Here is a 16,917-nt window from a genome sequence, read left to right on the forward strand (position 1 = left end):
CTCGAAGTCGCCCAATCACTCTGTCCCTATCCGTCCCATTCATTACTATTTTATGACACTCGACCATGCATACCCGGAAAAAACCGTACAGTGTTATATTGCAGGGCATATAATTTCAGTAGTAAAACAGGTAACTTTCGATAACATCATTTAGGATATTAAATAACGATATGTGAATGATCATTTTAAATAACTTGCAGCTCAAGTCTTTGTTCACTGGAGAGGTCACCCTATGGAGAAAATACTGAGAATACTAACAGAGTTTTCACCGATTATAGTTAGGTGTTTTGATCTCCCTGCGGCCACTTTTACGATCGAGCGCCGTCTGACTTGACAAGATGTCTTCCCCTTTAAGCCGTATCAACAAGGCTTACCGCAGATAGAATCAGACGGCAGTCGATGGCAGGGACTATCACGGGCTGCTCGGTACCGTCGTCTATTTCGGTGGTAGTTTCCGGCAGTCGCGATGGCATTTCCGTCTCAAAGTACACGCCACGAGAAACCGCAGGCCTACCGTATGAGGCGGCAGACAGGATTGTTCGCATACCGGAACTGACGTGCCATATATGATCCCGGCGCCATCCACCTGGATCGTTGATCGTTGAATTCACACACCCAAGAGTACTCGCTGTACTTGTTACACGCGATTGTCTCCTCGACGATAAAAATAAAAACTGTCAGACAGAAGCGTGCAACGCCGTTGGCGACGAAATGGATGCATTATTTGCAAGAGATTTTTAATTAATTTCGTCTGCGTACGATAAATATTGTTTCAACAACTTCTAGCGTTTATAAGATTAAGCATTTCGAACGGTGAAAACAATGAATGGCATATAACAATTAAGAGGTAGTTGCACTTTTCCCATGCTTTTTTTAATCGATACTGTAGTTTATTTAGGATAATTATTGAAGGAAATAATATAAGCAGACAAACTAGTTATATTATACTTGCTAAACGCATGTATTGCATTTATTATGATTCTACTATGTGTTTGACGATTACAACATTTGCATTATCAGCTGATGAAATATAAATATTTCAAATTTCTTTCGTCTGGCAAAAACACATACAAAAATTGTATGCCTCTTGTACGACTGAAGTAAGACGAATTTTAAAATGTCAAAGCATCCAATATAATATCATTTGTTAAAAATGTAATAATATAACTCCATTAAATTTATTAACCTCGATGAATGCGAATATTCTACGATTTGTGTTAGGAAGAAGTTGTAAAGTTGTAAGTAGACTCAACGAAGCAAGGTTTCATTATTAGACAATTACTAATAAATTACGATAAATTCATCACTCCGATCTAAAAGGATTGCTTTTCCATTCAAAGGATACCAACCGAACGCGGCAAAAAATACGAATAATAGAATTCAGTCACACGAGACTCTCCATTTCCAAGATATTATCGCAACATAAAGAGTCGATGCGAACTGAAGCAAATTTTCTTTGCTTCTCGGAGGGTTTAATTAAATATCGGCAGATAAGAAAATGAGATCTCGAGCAACCCGACGCTTCCCACCGTCATAATACGTATTGGCATCGACAGGTCGAGCACGATTTCAAACAAGCCAATAGCGAAAAATTGATCTTCTTATTAGTTTCCATTGCTTAGGGCATAAACACAGACCGAGCCGAGCATGATTATCGGGAGACCGGAGAGGCAACAGAGCGTGCGGTCTTCCATTTGTGGCCGAAGTTCTGCTTAAATATTCGATCTGGATCCCCGAGTGATTTTCCAGATGCTGGCTTGCAAGCTGCGTTGATCAGCGCCTCGGGGTAGGAGAGCTCGATATGCTCGTTTTCATCATATCAATCTAGTAATTGCGATTCAACGACTGTTCGAAGAAACAACGGCGAAATCAGCTGTAGAAGGCGTAGCAAAGGGGTAACTTCACTTTAGAGAAATAACTCCGCTCTGGAGAGCGAACAACTAAGAAATAGAATCAGATGGATGAGCAAAGACAGACGCGAATTGATTGTTCGTGAAAATTCTTTTAGAAAAATTCAAAGATATCGGATAGGGGTTGATTCTACGTCAAAAAATCAGTCGAAGAAGGGGAATAATATTTTTTTTATTTAACGCTCCGTTTTCGAAAGAAAATGGGTTGATAAAGTAACACTGTCGAATAGGAACAATGTAGCACATCTAGTTTGCTCTTGTTATCCATTCTAGTTTCACCGTTAAATAAAGTGCAACAATAATTTAGTATGGTTGAAAAGTTATCAATATTTCTCAAAAAATCCTTTTTTTATAAAAAAATTCTGCTTACTTCGATTTATTAAATGTTAGTACGTAATTTTTCTTGATAATAATTCAGCTGGCGCAGAGATGAATTCAACAACACTCTATGCAATAACATTCAACTTTGATAGAACGCTAAAATAATGTAAGCCACAAAAACCGAATTCCTAAACCACTAAGTGCCATTTAAAGAGTTCAAGTTCTTGTCGTTAAAGGAATTTTGCAGAGATCCGAATAAGTTTGAAATCAGAGTAGACAATGTTCGATGAATACGACAGGTGAAATAGAGTATACCGACCAAACTCCAACATTTTTTATCGGATAATCAAAAATGCATGAATCCTGAAATAGTCGTGATTGAACAGATGTACCCTTTCGATTTGGTAATACAGCAATTTCTCTCCCATTGTCACTTAGCTTAGGAAAAATAGTGAACAATTTGAGAAGAGAAGATATGATTATCAGAAACTCGTGACTCATTTTTAGAGTTGTTGACAGTCGGCTATTATGAAAACGAGCCGCGAGGCTCGAATATCCGTGTCTTCTCTTCCCAAGTTGTCCATTTTTATTTACAAAGGATAATTGAAGAGAAATTACCGTACTGGGCGTTTTACTGGAATCACTTTTTTCTTAAATCAGTTATTGATTTTGTGATAGAAACTTATAAACGCAGTTCATAATTTCTTTCTCATCCCACCAGACTCACACCATTACGTTCTTTCAATAAAGATCGACTTATGAGCTGGATAATAGTTCATTTCGCTTTCATTAGGGTCTTTTGCACTCAATATTATTATAAATAATCCATTCTTCATCATCCGCTTCAAAAACGGTATGTTCAAGTTGCATGTGTACGATGAATCGCAGTTAAAAATGCGATACAGTAAATTTAATTTCCTACGAAATCCATTGTAACAATTTACATAATCAAATTTTACGAAACGCTCGTGAATGGTTGTATTCGATATTTTTAATGAATTTGTTAATTCACGTGTCGCATAGTGCGGGTTACTTCCAGTCAATGTCTACATGTGATCATCATCACTGTTGGATGGTCCGCCGGAGCGTCCTTCGTCTTTAAGGCCGAAATTTACAACTCCAAACTTTGCGAACAGTTTTATCAGCTAAAAAATCTTCCCTATATACGACACTTATCACATTTCTTGCACGTATGGTATTTTTGGCTTTGCCATAATAAAATAATATCAAATGTCTAAAATGTACTTTATCCATCGTCAACGAGTTATGAAACTGACACGAATGAATTTATCCTGACCGAATTTGTTTGTAAATTGGTTGAAATTCCAGCTGTCGGTATATTACACAAGCCATTTAGTTTTAATAATTATATGTTCAGACATGCCCCTACGTAACCAATCGATAATAGCCCGCGAACGTTCCATACAACCCAATAAATAAAGAGAGAGGCAGGCAGATAGGTAAAAATAGAGAGAGAGACAGAGAGAGAGATAGAGAAGAGAATGTGTATCCGATCCAGCAAGTATTTTCAAACTGGAAGCGCTGCGGGATTTCAAAGGCTGCCACGAAATGAAATTCCGCAGCAGATACTTCCTTCAGCTAATTTGTCTATTATTGCGTCGCAGCCGGTCCTGAGGAACACGTGCGCCCGACGAATGTCTCCTTTTAACGTAATATGCTTTCGACGAGGTCCTCTAATAATTGGACAAAAATAGAATTAGAACGAACCGAGGAGAACTTACTTATATCAGGCGACTGGGAGCGACGACGCCGGGACCGAGCAGATTCGCCCGACGAGAGAAAACACTTGGCCAATTAATGGCGAGTTTAATTTCTTAGTGGTAAATTTGTTGGCTGGTCCGGACGAGTTTAAATTCCACAGAGCTCCTGAACGCTTATAGGAAATTAGAAAAATGAAAGGAACCAGTTGGCAGAGAGACTGCTGGTTCGGATGGCTTCTGTCTTTACTACACGTTGGCCGACCATTCGTCGAATGCATGTTGCACTCACGGTGCAGCAACATCTCCAACATTACACTTTGTTAGGGCGGCTTTAAGACTTGGATCCTTTTTATGAAACTCGGTGTTTGTAGAAACAAACTCCGGAATGCTTTTGAAGCATAGGGACGATAAAGAAAAACTAATTGTTAGTATTCTGTTCGATTTTTATTCTTATATCTTAATAGCTTCTTTAACTTTGCAAAAAGGCCTTAATCTTAAAAAGGTATTATGATGCGATAATAAGTACCCTCATCGATTATTGAAAAATACGTGAGATACCGTGTTATTTTCTAATTAAACGATCTTAATATGCTGTAAGTATTGCAAGCGTATTTTTAAATTTTGTTTAGATATTTCCTGCTCTATATTTCGTTTATCCATTTTCGCTATGTATGCATGAACAATACATAAATAAATGTATACTGTTTTGTAAGAAATCGATAAAGAACGATACATTTTGGTTCTGTTCTTGAATATCTTTTGTTCAACGCATAATTTTGTTATATATGCATAATCTTTGTACTTTGCCTGACGTATTTAATTTCTTAACACATCTTACAAATGACTAGGATGAAATTCGATATCTGATGGAAATTTGTAATTACCAGGCTGAATATCTTTAAACAAATTTCAGTATAGATTATTTTCAGAAAACTAGGACAGTTTATTTTCTCAAGTAGATCAGTTTTTGTTTAAAATGAAATCCAAAATACTATTAATTGTATTTTTCTTAGTCTATAGCTTATAGTCTTATTTGTGTCACAACAAAGCACATTATTCGGTCGATATCATTGGTAAAGCTGAGGTGACATACCTTGATGTTTGGTACGCACATGTTATCATGCTCGATTTCGCGTAGATTCATGGAGTTCGTACTATACGGAATGTTGCATAGCTAAGTGATAATGGAGCGAATTCTTTTGTTTTTCAAACTGTCAAAGTGTTATAACGAATAGTGTACTTGTTCTCAAAAGCAGACAGAATTGGACCGGTGATATTATATCGACATTTCCGGGCAAGAGGCGTTGCCGTGTGATCTCACCGGTTTAGTCACTGATGTCAATAAAGCCTGTGAACATTCAGAATTGACGTCGCCCGACTTTCTATGTTCCGCGTTGACGGCCACCCTGACAACGCGTCGCTAATTAGCCGGCTCGTAATCATTGGAACGATCAATCCTGAGTTTCACGACACACCGACCACCACCAGCGTCCGCAGAATTCTTGTTGAGGTTCCCGCATGAATCATGTCTGATTCGCTCTACAGATTTATGGCTACGACGGAAGTATAGTCCATGAAAAAAATTATTCTCAGACTTGTTGGCCTTTTAACCGCTTTGGTCGTTACGTTGAATATACTCGTTGTGGACGAATGGCAAATTTTTCTTTATTGACCCGTATACTCGTCGTGGATATTGGTTTTCACTATTTAAAGCAACATGATTAAAATTATTAATGGTACGGTAGAAATATTATTTTTTAGTCTTGAAATATTTTTGAACAATGATATTTATATACAACGCTGATTTAAATTTTGTTACATAGAATCATGTGAATAACTATTCCATACATATTGATTTACAAATTTCAGAACTATGACCATGCATTGGTTAAATAAGCTAGATCCCTAATGAAGGGTCACTTTATTTAATAATTCCATCAACATAAATTAATGACAATATCCATGCATTAAGGATATGTAAATAAAAATTTGTTAAATCACTTAAAGTTTTTAACAAATAAGTTTATAGAAATTCCGACTATTGAAGCCTAACTGTAGTTCTCCCACAAATTGCAGAGATAGATTTATTGAAGATTCGTGTGATCTTCTTATTTCGAAACGTAGTACTAACTGATTTATGAAATATTTTATAAAGTCCCAAACTATCAACGAGTTAAAAGCAATTCAGAATTATTAGGTTCGCCAATTATTCAACATTTTATAAGATATTTCAATCTGGAAGAATGAAAAGTGCTTATAAGGAAAAGTGAAACTAAGAAGATCAATTAAATATTAAAACGTCACAATCCCTGTGAAATTGACTCCTATTTTAAAACGGCTGGGAAATATAATTCTTATTTTGTAAAATATCGATATTATGTTATTTATATTGGGTTATGTTAGAACATATATGTGGAATTGAGAACGGTAGCAAGCGACTAAGCGAGACAGAAGCGTATGCAGAGAGTGAGTGGATGTGTGCATGTGCGTGTGCTATTGAATGTGTGCGTTATGGAAAAGATGAAGATCGGAAGGGCGAGGCCGAAACGATCGAGACGGAAAAGAGACAGTCCTAGCCGTATCGTCGAGCACGTCACACGACTTTTCTTAATCTGTATTCATTATTGTTATATTTGTTCGTTATTAAATTCCGTTTTCCGTTAAAGCGCGTCACTTATTTCTGCTTCTTGGTAACCCATCCTACACATATAATTCCATATCATAATATGGAGAAACTTACATTTACACGTAATTTATTTATTTTCATATTAAAAATATATTTACACATACTTTTTTTTATTTTAAGAAAACATTCATATATTCAGACAATATTCTGTTTAGTTTTTGCGTGTAAGGATTCAAAGAGTAGAACGTTTGATTTTTCCTTATTATTTTCTTACTCTCCCACCTATGTCTATTAGCATTTTTTCGTCTTTAAACATTGCCCTAATAGAACAAAATCAATTTTGTTTGTCGACTTTACGTTTAACTTTAGCTTGTTTAACTATTATGATAAAGAAAGTCTATTCGATGCTGTATGTGAACAATTTTGGAAAAAATACCTGAACGAATACAATAAACAAAAACTCTGTCAAAAGTTACAGTGCTTCATACAACGTTGCAAAAAAAAAGGAAAAATCTTACTTTTAAGCATGAAAAAATTAATTCGTTATCATAATCACATATTAACTGGTAGCGACTTTAAAAGACAAATTGACAGTTTTTTGAGATAATGATAATGACCTATACAATATTTGTCTCATTCATGGTAGTTCTCCCCTACATTAAAATTGTGTTCACAATAATACAATCTAGCACGTAATCTTGATAATATCAACGACTTTAAAAACCGGTATCTTTTTACAGATGGTGGTGTTCCATGACTTCCATCCAAGGCATTTACATAATTTAAAAAATGTAGAAAACAGTAGTGTCTAGAAGGCAAAATATTCTTAACGAGTAGACTGTGGATCTCACTGCAGAATAAAAATTCTTTACCTCGGTTGCAACACACAGGAGTGAGATAAACATTTATTTTCGATAATGTTGGAAATAATGTAACAACAAAGCATTGTTATATTTATTCCTTGCATTTACTATTTTGTAATTCCACCGACTGACATTTGCCGTAAGTGCGTAAAATTCGACAGTCCACTAATGAGCAATATTCGCTTGATCTCAATCGCGTTAAAAAATTTCCGTAAAAACCGCGAGTCGAATCTGTACGCGCCGGCACTACATCAATATTATTTAAATTCCGGTCAATGTACAGAAAATTTTCGCACAGCGAAACGCGGTTCCAGACATTCAATAAATCTCTATCCCATTCATTGCGCCGGTACACGCGTCCCCACAAAACAACTCGGCAGATTTACTCTCGGGCGCGAATATTTACAAAAGCCCGAGTTTCGAGAATGGGATCAGCTCTCTTTTTAATCCAATCTCCGGCAGACTACTCCAGCCTCATTCCCACACGATCGAACGAAATTAACGTTGCTGCGGCTCCCTTTTATTTTAACCAGCGATCTACATATAATGCATTTCGGTATAACAGACCCCTGCTCGCCCGATGAAATCCTTTAAAGGTTCGAATCCACGCAGCCGAGGCCCGTGGAATAAAACGCGGCGGAGCGATCCGTCGTGAAACCAATTCCAACCCAGGCTATAAAAAGGATCAATTATTCAGCGCGCCGGCACGCTTACAGGGAACACGCCGAAGTGACAATTGCCGATTTGGATGCAACTTTCGTGGAATGTCTTCTACGCGTATCTTTTTTCAACAGGGATTTCTTCTCATTTTATAAAAGTTAGGGAGAGCTTCCAGTAGTTTGTTATACGGAAGCAAGTGGGGTTAAAGTAGACGAATTAATCGCTTTGCTCTGTTGAACGACTTCAGGCGTTTTCGATATTGAAAACTGTCTCGAGCATGTGTTGGATGTTGCTGGTTCAATTAACACGATTGGATATTAAAAGATATTTAACTTTAGTTAATGGTATAATTGATAATTTATTAATAAGTAAGCTCAACGGAGTGGTCGTAAACAGTGACCCGCAAAAGCCTCGTGTTGTGGTCGTCAACAAAATGACCGGCAAGAACCTTGTATCACACTCGATTTTTCCCAAAGAAAGTTCTCTGTTCTAGTTCCTTTGAGATTCGTTTTCGATCTGCCGCCTTTCCTTCTGTTCCACGTAGACTTGCAATTCATACTCTATTAGCACTTTCTTCTATTAGCACGATGAAAAACACACACCAACTGATACGGGAATTATAAAAAAATTGCATGTACCGTACTTTTAATTTGTTCGGCGGCTTGGGTTTTTTCCCAACTTTGTGGTTCTGACATAGGGTCGACATCTCCCAAAGGGTTTACGATGATTAACTATTGGGGAAGAAGTTCAAGGGTCCGATGTGCAGTCTCGGGTTTGATACCTTCCGCTGTTTATAATGTCAGATGCGAAAAATGCCATAATTGCCGAAAAAGAATTTTCAAGCTCAAAAATAGCTACAAAGTCACGTACTCATCATAAACCCAATCGTTTAGGATTCCGAACAAATAAAACTTTAGCAATTTAATTGAAAATTTTATGAACTGGATGATAAATTTCATAGTTTCTTCTATTAATATAAATCCTCCCATGAAATAAATATCAAATCTTTTTTGAATATTAGGAGAAAGAAAGAAAGAGATTTTGCAATAAATTACTGTGTCAATAACTGTGGACAATACAAATTTAATATTTAATATATATTAATGAATTTTCACACATTGTTTGTACCTATTACCAGAGATAATTCTTAGCAATAAACTTTACTGATACAAATTAATGTACTCCAATTGTCTTGGAGGACTCCCTCAAATACGCAAAATAAAAATGATATGCCTAAATTACAAAACACAAAAGACAAGCAGAAGCTCCTTCCCTTTTTTCATAATTCTAGCAAGTTCGAATTGATACATCAACAGTCCTAGTTTCTTCGAATAAATACTCAGTTTTTGTATTCACGCATAAATTCCATTGTCTAGTTATTAACACAAGATCTGATTCAACCAGTGTAAAGAAAATAATTAAAGTCAATCACATTAAATAATTAATTTGATATATAAAGAAGGAGCAAACAGTTTTTTACATTTTCATAATAATGAGGTAATACGTTGTAGGTATGATTATTCGCATCGTTTAATAATTTGCTACTTTTATTTCGCCTTATTATACTACCATTTTTTGATTCGTCAAATTCAATCTATCAGTTTCATTTTACTCTTTATATTTGTATACCGTGCTCCAGCATTTCCTTTTCCTTTGCAAACAACAATAGAATACACTAGGTACGCAGAGTATAACACGGTCAGCGTTAATTTCTCGTGAAAGGATAGGTCTCCAAGATGACACGTTATTATTCAAGTGATTTAACTGATCTGTCCGTACGTAAATAGAAGCGTTTCACTCGACTGATGAAACGGTTCGCAGGCTGCGTGCACGCTCGCGTTGTTTTACAAACGAACGTTGACGCTTCAAAGTCAACTCGTCGCGATCATGCTCTCTGCTTGATACAGGGATGAAGGGCTGGAGAGGATCCGTGTACCGAGTACACGGAACTTGGTGTACGGAGTCGTAACAAGCTGGTATCTACGTGATCCTGATGCAAGTGACACGTCGCTACGTTACACGCGCCTTTTTTGAGGATCATGGATCTTCTATTCAAGTGCACTTGGTCAACTTGACTTTGAATCCTGTCACGAATTCGTCGTCGATGGAACCGATCGAATGAAACATTTAGCCAATATCCAGAAAATTTGTTGTTCACCGAAGTAAACGAGAGAGCTGTCATATTCACAAAGTGTTTTATAACGGTCGTTTAATGAAATTGTTTCTGCAGTGAACGGAGGCACTTTGTCCTAGGTCTGTCACGCGTCCTATCAGAGAATTTTCTTGAATCATCTAGCAATATCTCGGACGTAGTTACTTTTCAGCTAATAAATCGCGATACAAATAAAACATAAAATGTTACAAATAAACTTACGGTGTTTGAAAATTAAATAGTACCAATGGCGATGTGTATAAATAAGAATTAATAACTCTTTAACGTTATTTTCATCAGAAGAAATCTTTCAGTCAATGAAAAAGATTTTTCTAGATTTTAAACTCTTGTAAAAGAAGATATGAAAATGTATATTTGTAGAAAGATCCGCAGATTAGTTATAACGTTTAATTAGGACGTTAATTGTTCTACTCAAACAAAATTTAATATAAAATTGAGATTCTATGAACGAAATACTTGTCTTGGTAATGTCATAAGTACTAGTAATTTCGTTATATCTAATTATAAAGTGATATAGTACCATGGATCATTGTTTCAAGTTATAATTACATTGACAAAATGTGAGGTTTTATATAACATATTATTTAACACAAAAGTAATATATACGGTGCTTAGCTTAAAATTTGTGAGATATATTGTTATACAATTTTGTCTGATATCTTGGTAACTAGGATAGACCGGAAACAGCAGTAAAGTACAATTTCATATGCATTTCGCAATTGTTCGATGTTTATCATATCTGTAGGATGATCGAATAAAATATATCTTACATCATCTTAACGAATGAAAATGTAAAAATGTTAGAAAGGCAACCTTTGCATAACAAACAGTATAGCTCTTCTAAAAATATACAGTATGTGAAAGGGTAGCTGGGCTTCATGAGTCTTCGAGAATCTTGTTGCAAATAATACAGCGTGTTCTTCGTTCGAAACACCTGTGCCTTTTCAAATTTTGAACTTTCGCAAGATATGTTTGTCACGTTCACAACTATCGACAAAGGTACTTTGAAGCATCGAATCGGTTCGTAGTCAAAACACGAGGTATAACAACAACGTCACAAACTATCACCAGGAGACAGTACACGTCTAATAATTTATATATTAGAAATTACATTATATATTAGAAATAAGCGGAATTAATGAGTTAAATATTATATAGACAAATATTTTCAGTTCCGTTTGTTTAAATATATAATTTGTGATACTAAAAATTGGAATTAATGTTAATTACCAAGCTGTTAGTTTTTGCGCAACCTATTTGCATCACACGAAAAAGTGAATAATTCGTTCTTATCACCTAATTTCTTTTTCATGGTATTTAAATGAAAAAGTTTCAAAATATGACAAATAAAAAGAATATTACAGAAATAAAGAATTTAAAGAATTTTTTTTTAAATTCCACATTGATAAAACGTATATTTTCTTTTTTTCTGATGAAAAAATTGCACGACGTTTACGAACTTTCGTCGATGAAGTCGTTTCGATAAGGGTTGGAAAATGCTGAGCAGTAAATCCTCGTGATAATAATGGACATGGTGTAAATGTACTGTTTTTGTAGTGTCTTTATTTTTGTTATTCACCGGCCAACTTTAGTTTACTACTGTCGGAAACACGATCGTTCATTTTGTCTGTTTTTTGTATTATTTTAGCCTGAACCTATTTTCGATCACCGCTTTTCATTAGTCAGTGCAGTCGCACGCACATATGCGCTCTGGGATTAGTGACCTGGCAAAATGCACGCATATATGTGCTTATGATGCAAATGAATTATGAAATTTCTAAAAGCTTTGATAATTATTCAAAAATACTGTACGATGTTAATGTTTACTGATATCATTGACGCAATTAATAGTTTCATACAAATTTTATACATTCTAGCATGAAAATGTACAACAATTCACCGTCCAATAAAAAAGTCATCATTATTTTATTTTGTAATAACGTCGAAAAACAAAGCAAAGGCACAGCATTATGACACCCCACAGTAACAGACTCCATTATTTTAGTCGTAGCTCAAAGTGAAATTGTTTTGCTGTTGACTCAGGTCTCGCCTTTATTCATTAGTCGGAAGAGCCTAGCTTATTCATCCACTGATCCTCGCGCCTCGACATCGGCGGCGCGAGGGTTCGCGGTTCTTCACTGTATTCGTCGCGTGGAGAATTACGCGGACCGCGCGCGTTATGCAAAACTATAGAAAACTAATCATGAACATTCAACGACAGTCAGCTGCGTTCGGACAAAACCGACGGTAATGCACGGAAACTCGGCGGAATAATGGGCGAAGGGTTCACGACGTTCCCCGGATCGGTCGAGTGGATGTTGAAGCGGTGGCGTTGTTGCCACAAGAAACGGCCAGAAAGAAAACCCCGGCGCTGGTGATGTTCTCGAAAAGCTGTGGTGGCGCTCGTTGAAATGCAAGCTCTTTTATGACGCGCCACTGGGCTTACACGTGCGCGCCGCTCGTTAACTCGGCCATCAGTTTCACGCATGGCGCCGCAAAAAAGCATGACGACAGCACCAAACGTACCCGACTCCCCCGCTGTTGACTTTCCCAACCCCCCTCTCTATCCCTTCCTTCTTTTTTTTTCACCACGATCCTGCCGCCGCTGTCCGTCCTTTCATTCCTGACTTTTCAATTTATACCCCTTGCATTAGGTTTTCGCACACGCGGCTGCGAATCCGCGTCAATCCTCCGATCCCGAATTCGCAATTGTCCGGCTAGTCGGAGCGATTCGGTCGACAAACAAGGAACCGTTTAATATCGTGTCCATTGTAGTCGACGACAAACGACGCAGAATTGATCGGAATTGAAAAGACGTTCGACTACCTCGCTGGGAAGAACGGGAACAGCAGCGAGGCAGCATGCTGATGGTCATATAATATGATCTATGGCGGATTTTTTGGGGGATAATTAAAACACTGGATTTACGGATGTTGATTGTATATCTATTTTTACTAAAAGGAGCCAATCTGCCTATTGGAAATGGGTGTTTAAATATATTTAAACTAAGGTATAGTTTTAAAATAAAACTTTATTCTAGGGCGCGTGAGGAAGTTCTTTTATCTACAGATGGTTTACAGCGACTGACAGTGCCTCACAAAGCCAAGCACTTATACGAGGTGTATATTTTCCAATCTTAATTTCCATCGCTTCTAAGAATATTGATTTGTTTTTGTCCATGCACAAATATCGAATTGTGGGTGATACGTAATATTCCAATACTGACTAATACAACAAATACAAAGAAATAATTACAAATCAATTTGAACGAAAGATTTATTACACACTTAATTGTAAAATTAAGACAATTCATAAACTCCCAACAAGACTACTCTTTCGTAAGACTCGACTGTTGTTAGTTATTCTAACTATATTAATTACACACCGGATTTAAAATGAAATAGATGATTTATTGTTCAAAGTATATCGTAAATAATATGTTATACTCACTGTTAGTTACACGTCCAATGTTTTATTTCATAAGGTATTTCATAGAACTGAAATAATAACATTCACTGAACTAAAGTTTTCAAAAATCAATATTCTGTTTGTGTGTTCGAAAAAAATGTGTGAAAAATGCATGAAAAATGTACATCTGAAACTTAAAACAAAAGGTATATGAAATAAATTATAGATTATAAACTGCAAGGTAAAAACTGCGTCGAAGAAGATTACTCATTCCAATACAGTTTTTAAAAATGAACAACTGGTAAATAAATCATATTTTCTTATACCTTACCGTAGTTTGATGAGTCCGACTCGTAATGAAAATTACTGGTGACAACTTTTGAAGTATGAACGTTATTCCGTTCTTTAACATTGGAATCAAATTTTAACCCCTGTCATTGATATTTAAGCATTCGAGTAAATTACTGGTTGTATAGACTGCAGATTATATGTAACCATAATAAAAATCCAATCCACTTATTATCCTCGCTACAAATTCCAACACTGCGAGACAATAGACCGAATGTTTTGAAATTCATTGTTACATTTTCGTGTCGGATAATTAACGATTCCAGTTAGCGCGAGCGATGCATTGTCCACGCGCATGTTAAATGGTTCGCAACACTAGATTTGAGTGATGAATAATTCACATTGTTGAAACTAGGAGAAGAATCCACTACAATCACCGCGTAATGTTTCAGTCTCGTTGAGGTAACCGCAGTCTAAACATACTCTGCCAATGAGTTGCGGCCACCGGGCAGCAGATTCGCGCGTGTGTAGATTCCAGAAGATGTATATTCTGTAATACATACATAATGACCCCGCAGTGAACCGCGTAAATGCGTTCACGAACATCGAGGATTTTCGAATTCGTGATGGGAGACCCGTTGACGAGAAATTTTATTTATGTTGCAGGCTTGCTTAGGCTACAGCAGATCTATCAAGGCCTGAAACCGGGGAACGAGTCGTTTCAAGTGGAGACCGTCAAACGTATACAGAACATGTCCGAGGCGATCGATTTCTTGCGTAGCTTGGAAGAGCTTAATCGGTAAGTTTCGAAGCAATTACTTTGTCCAACCATTCCGAGGCAGCTAAAAGTCAAGGAGGATTTTCAATTTTACGCTTTAGCAGATTGAGGTTCCTCTTTACGCACTTTTAATCCTACCAGCACCTAGAGTAACCATCCCAAAGCCGTAATTTCTATTGTACTAAAATGGCAAGGAATGACACACGTTGTACAGTCATAACTAGACTGCAGATTTTTATGCAAAGTAAAAAGTTTTCATATCACTTATAGAGAGCAAATGATCTAAGGAAAATATTAACGTAAATATTAAACCTTTGCACTCGAATGGTGATTCCGAGGCACCACTAAGTATTGTTATATCACGTTTCAAAATTGCTTTGTCATTCTTAAAGTTCTTCCTGTTTGAAAGACTGTTAACATTATAATTGTTTTATGGGTAAGAAGATTCAATTTCATATCTGTAAAATGCACTAAGTCATATAAGATAGGAATATTGTTGGTCAGAAAAACTTTTTTGGATTTAGGCATCGAATGCAAAGGGTTGATAATATATTCATTATTTTGTATCTTACTTATTCGTTGTTGCGATGAACGCATAGAATCCACAGTCTAGTGACAATCAATAAAACAGTAGCTTTTATGAAAACTAATTTCGATATATACAATTTGTTGATATAGAATTATCAAGTTTGGAGAGTTGAGTAGAAATAACGCGTCGAATATAATAGTAATAAATATAAAATATTAATTTTTGTGAGTACTTGAGAAAGCTGACACTTTCGACATTCCCAATACTTTCGAAATTCATCATTATTCGATTATTCTCTTCCACATGACCACCCTTACCCCCTTTCTTCACGCTATCCTTTTGCTCACTCCTTCGTACTTCTACGTATTGGTCTTTTTTCTTATTCTCTTCCCTATACTATTACTTTTATGTCCCACCGTCTTTTTTATTTATTTTAATGCTCGTTTACTGTACTACCCCCTATTATTTTCTCAATTATTCCCACTTTACTTAATCATCGGCCTATTGTCCATCAAAACTACGAGCTTACGTTAACACGCTTTTGGTTAATGACCCTCGAGCAACATTGCACCATGACCAATCTACTTCTTGATTATAAATTAACCAACAATTTCGTTTCTTGTCCAGAAATTCTTGAGAAACTTAATATTCTACGCACCGGGAAACATTTTTCTTTTTAACAGAATTATTGTACATAGAAGGCGTTATGGACTGCTGAATAGCTCAAATCATCCACTTGTTGTCTCGAACCGTTAATGTGACCAACTAGATTTCTTTCGTAATTCCTATACGTCCTTCAAGCATTCTACCGTTAATACTGCTCACCTATCGACTTCGCACCTATTCATGTATTCAAACTTTTCATAAATTTTTCTTTTGCGAGTTTTATATTTATGCTTATAGTTTTAAGTTCTTGTACTTTAATCGTCTTTGCGAGACTGCTACATTATTATTTTTCCACTGTAAGAAAAGGTCGCCCTGTCGATCAATAAAATTATCATTTATTGTTTCCACTATTTATTATTTATTTTAGTGTATTCCACCAATTATTATTACTTATTATTATTATCTCTTTTTTCTACTGTGTTATATCTGGATTTTAATTTGATTGACGGGCTTAGAGCCAAGTCTAACCGTTGTTTTATTCCATTGTGTGTTTTTATGTTTCTAGTTAAAGGGACAACCGAACTATTTTTGGCATGTTTGTAATATGTATATTGCTTTCTGGATGTTCACATGTGACTTTCTCTTTAGATTTAATTTAACTAGGTTTTCTGTGAATGAATTTGGTGCAATTCATGTGGTTGATGTAATGAACGGTAGTATGTACTATAACTTTTTTGTTTCCATTTTCTTTGTATTTCAATTTTGAGGTCTTCATACGTTTCTATTTTTTGGTTATTATGTATTGTTACGACGGAAGCTGTCGATTGTGAAGATCGAGAGAAGTTGGCCGTCGGATCGATATGGCGGTTTCCGGCCAACGAAGTTGTTTAATGAGAAGCGAGACGAGAGACTCTCTCGAGCTGTCGAAGCGAGAGGACGTATATAAATAATAATAGATCCAGATGTAGTTAATTGTTATTGTGTTATTAGTTATTGTTAACTGTGAGTAAATAAAGATTACACGAGATGCCGCG

General features: G+C 36.1%; 1 protein-coding gene across 1 annotated transcript in view; it reads left to right on the forward strand.

Moving 5' to 3' along the window:
* Window positions 1-16,917, forward strand: part of Glurib (Glutamate receptor IB) — a 138,482-nt gene that overhangs the window by 78,872 nt on the left and 42,693 nt on the right. The window contains exon 2 of the mRNA XM_078197440.1: window positions 14,637-14,769. Coding sequence (XP_078053566.1) covers window positions 14,723-14,769 — 47 coding nt within the window. The 5' untranslated portion in view covers window positions 14,637-14,722. The remainder of the gene's footprint in view (window positions 1-14,636; window positions 14,770-16,917) is intronic.

This window comes from Augochlora pura, chromosome 3 (genome assembly GCF_028453695.1).
Source record: "Augochlora pura isolate Apur16 chromosome 3, APUR_v2.2.1, whole genome shotgun sequence".
NCBI classification, from domain to species: Eukaryota; Metazoa; Arthropoda; class Insecta; order Hymenoptera; family Halictidae; genus Augochlora; species Augochlora pura.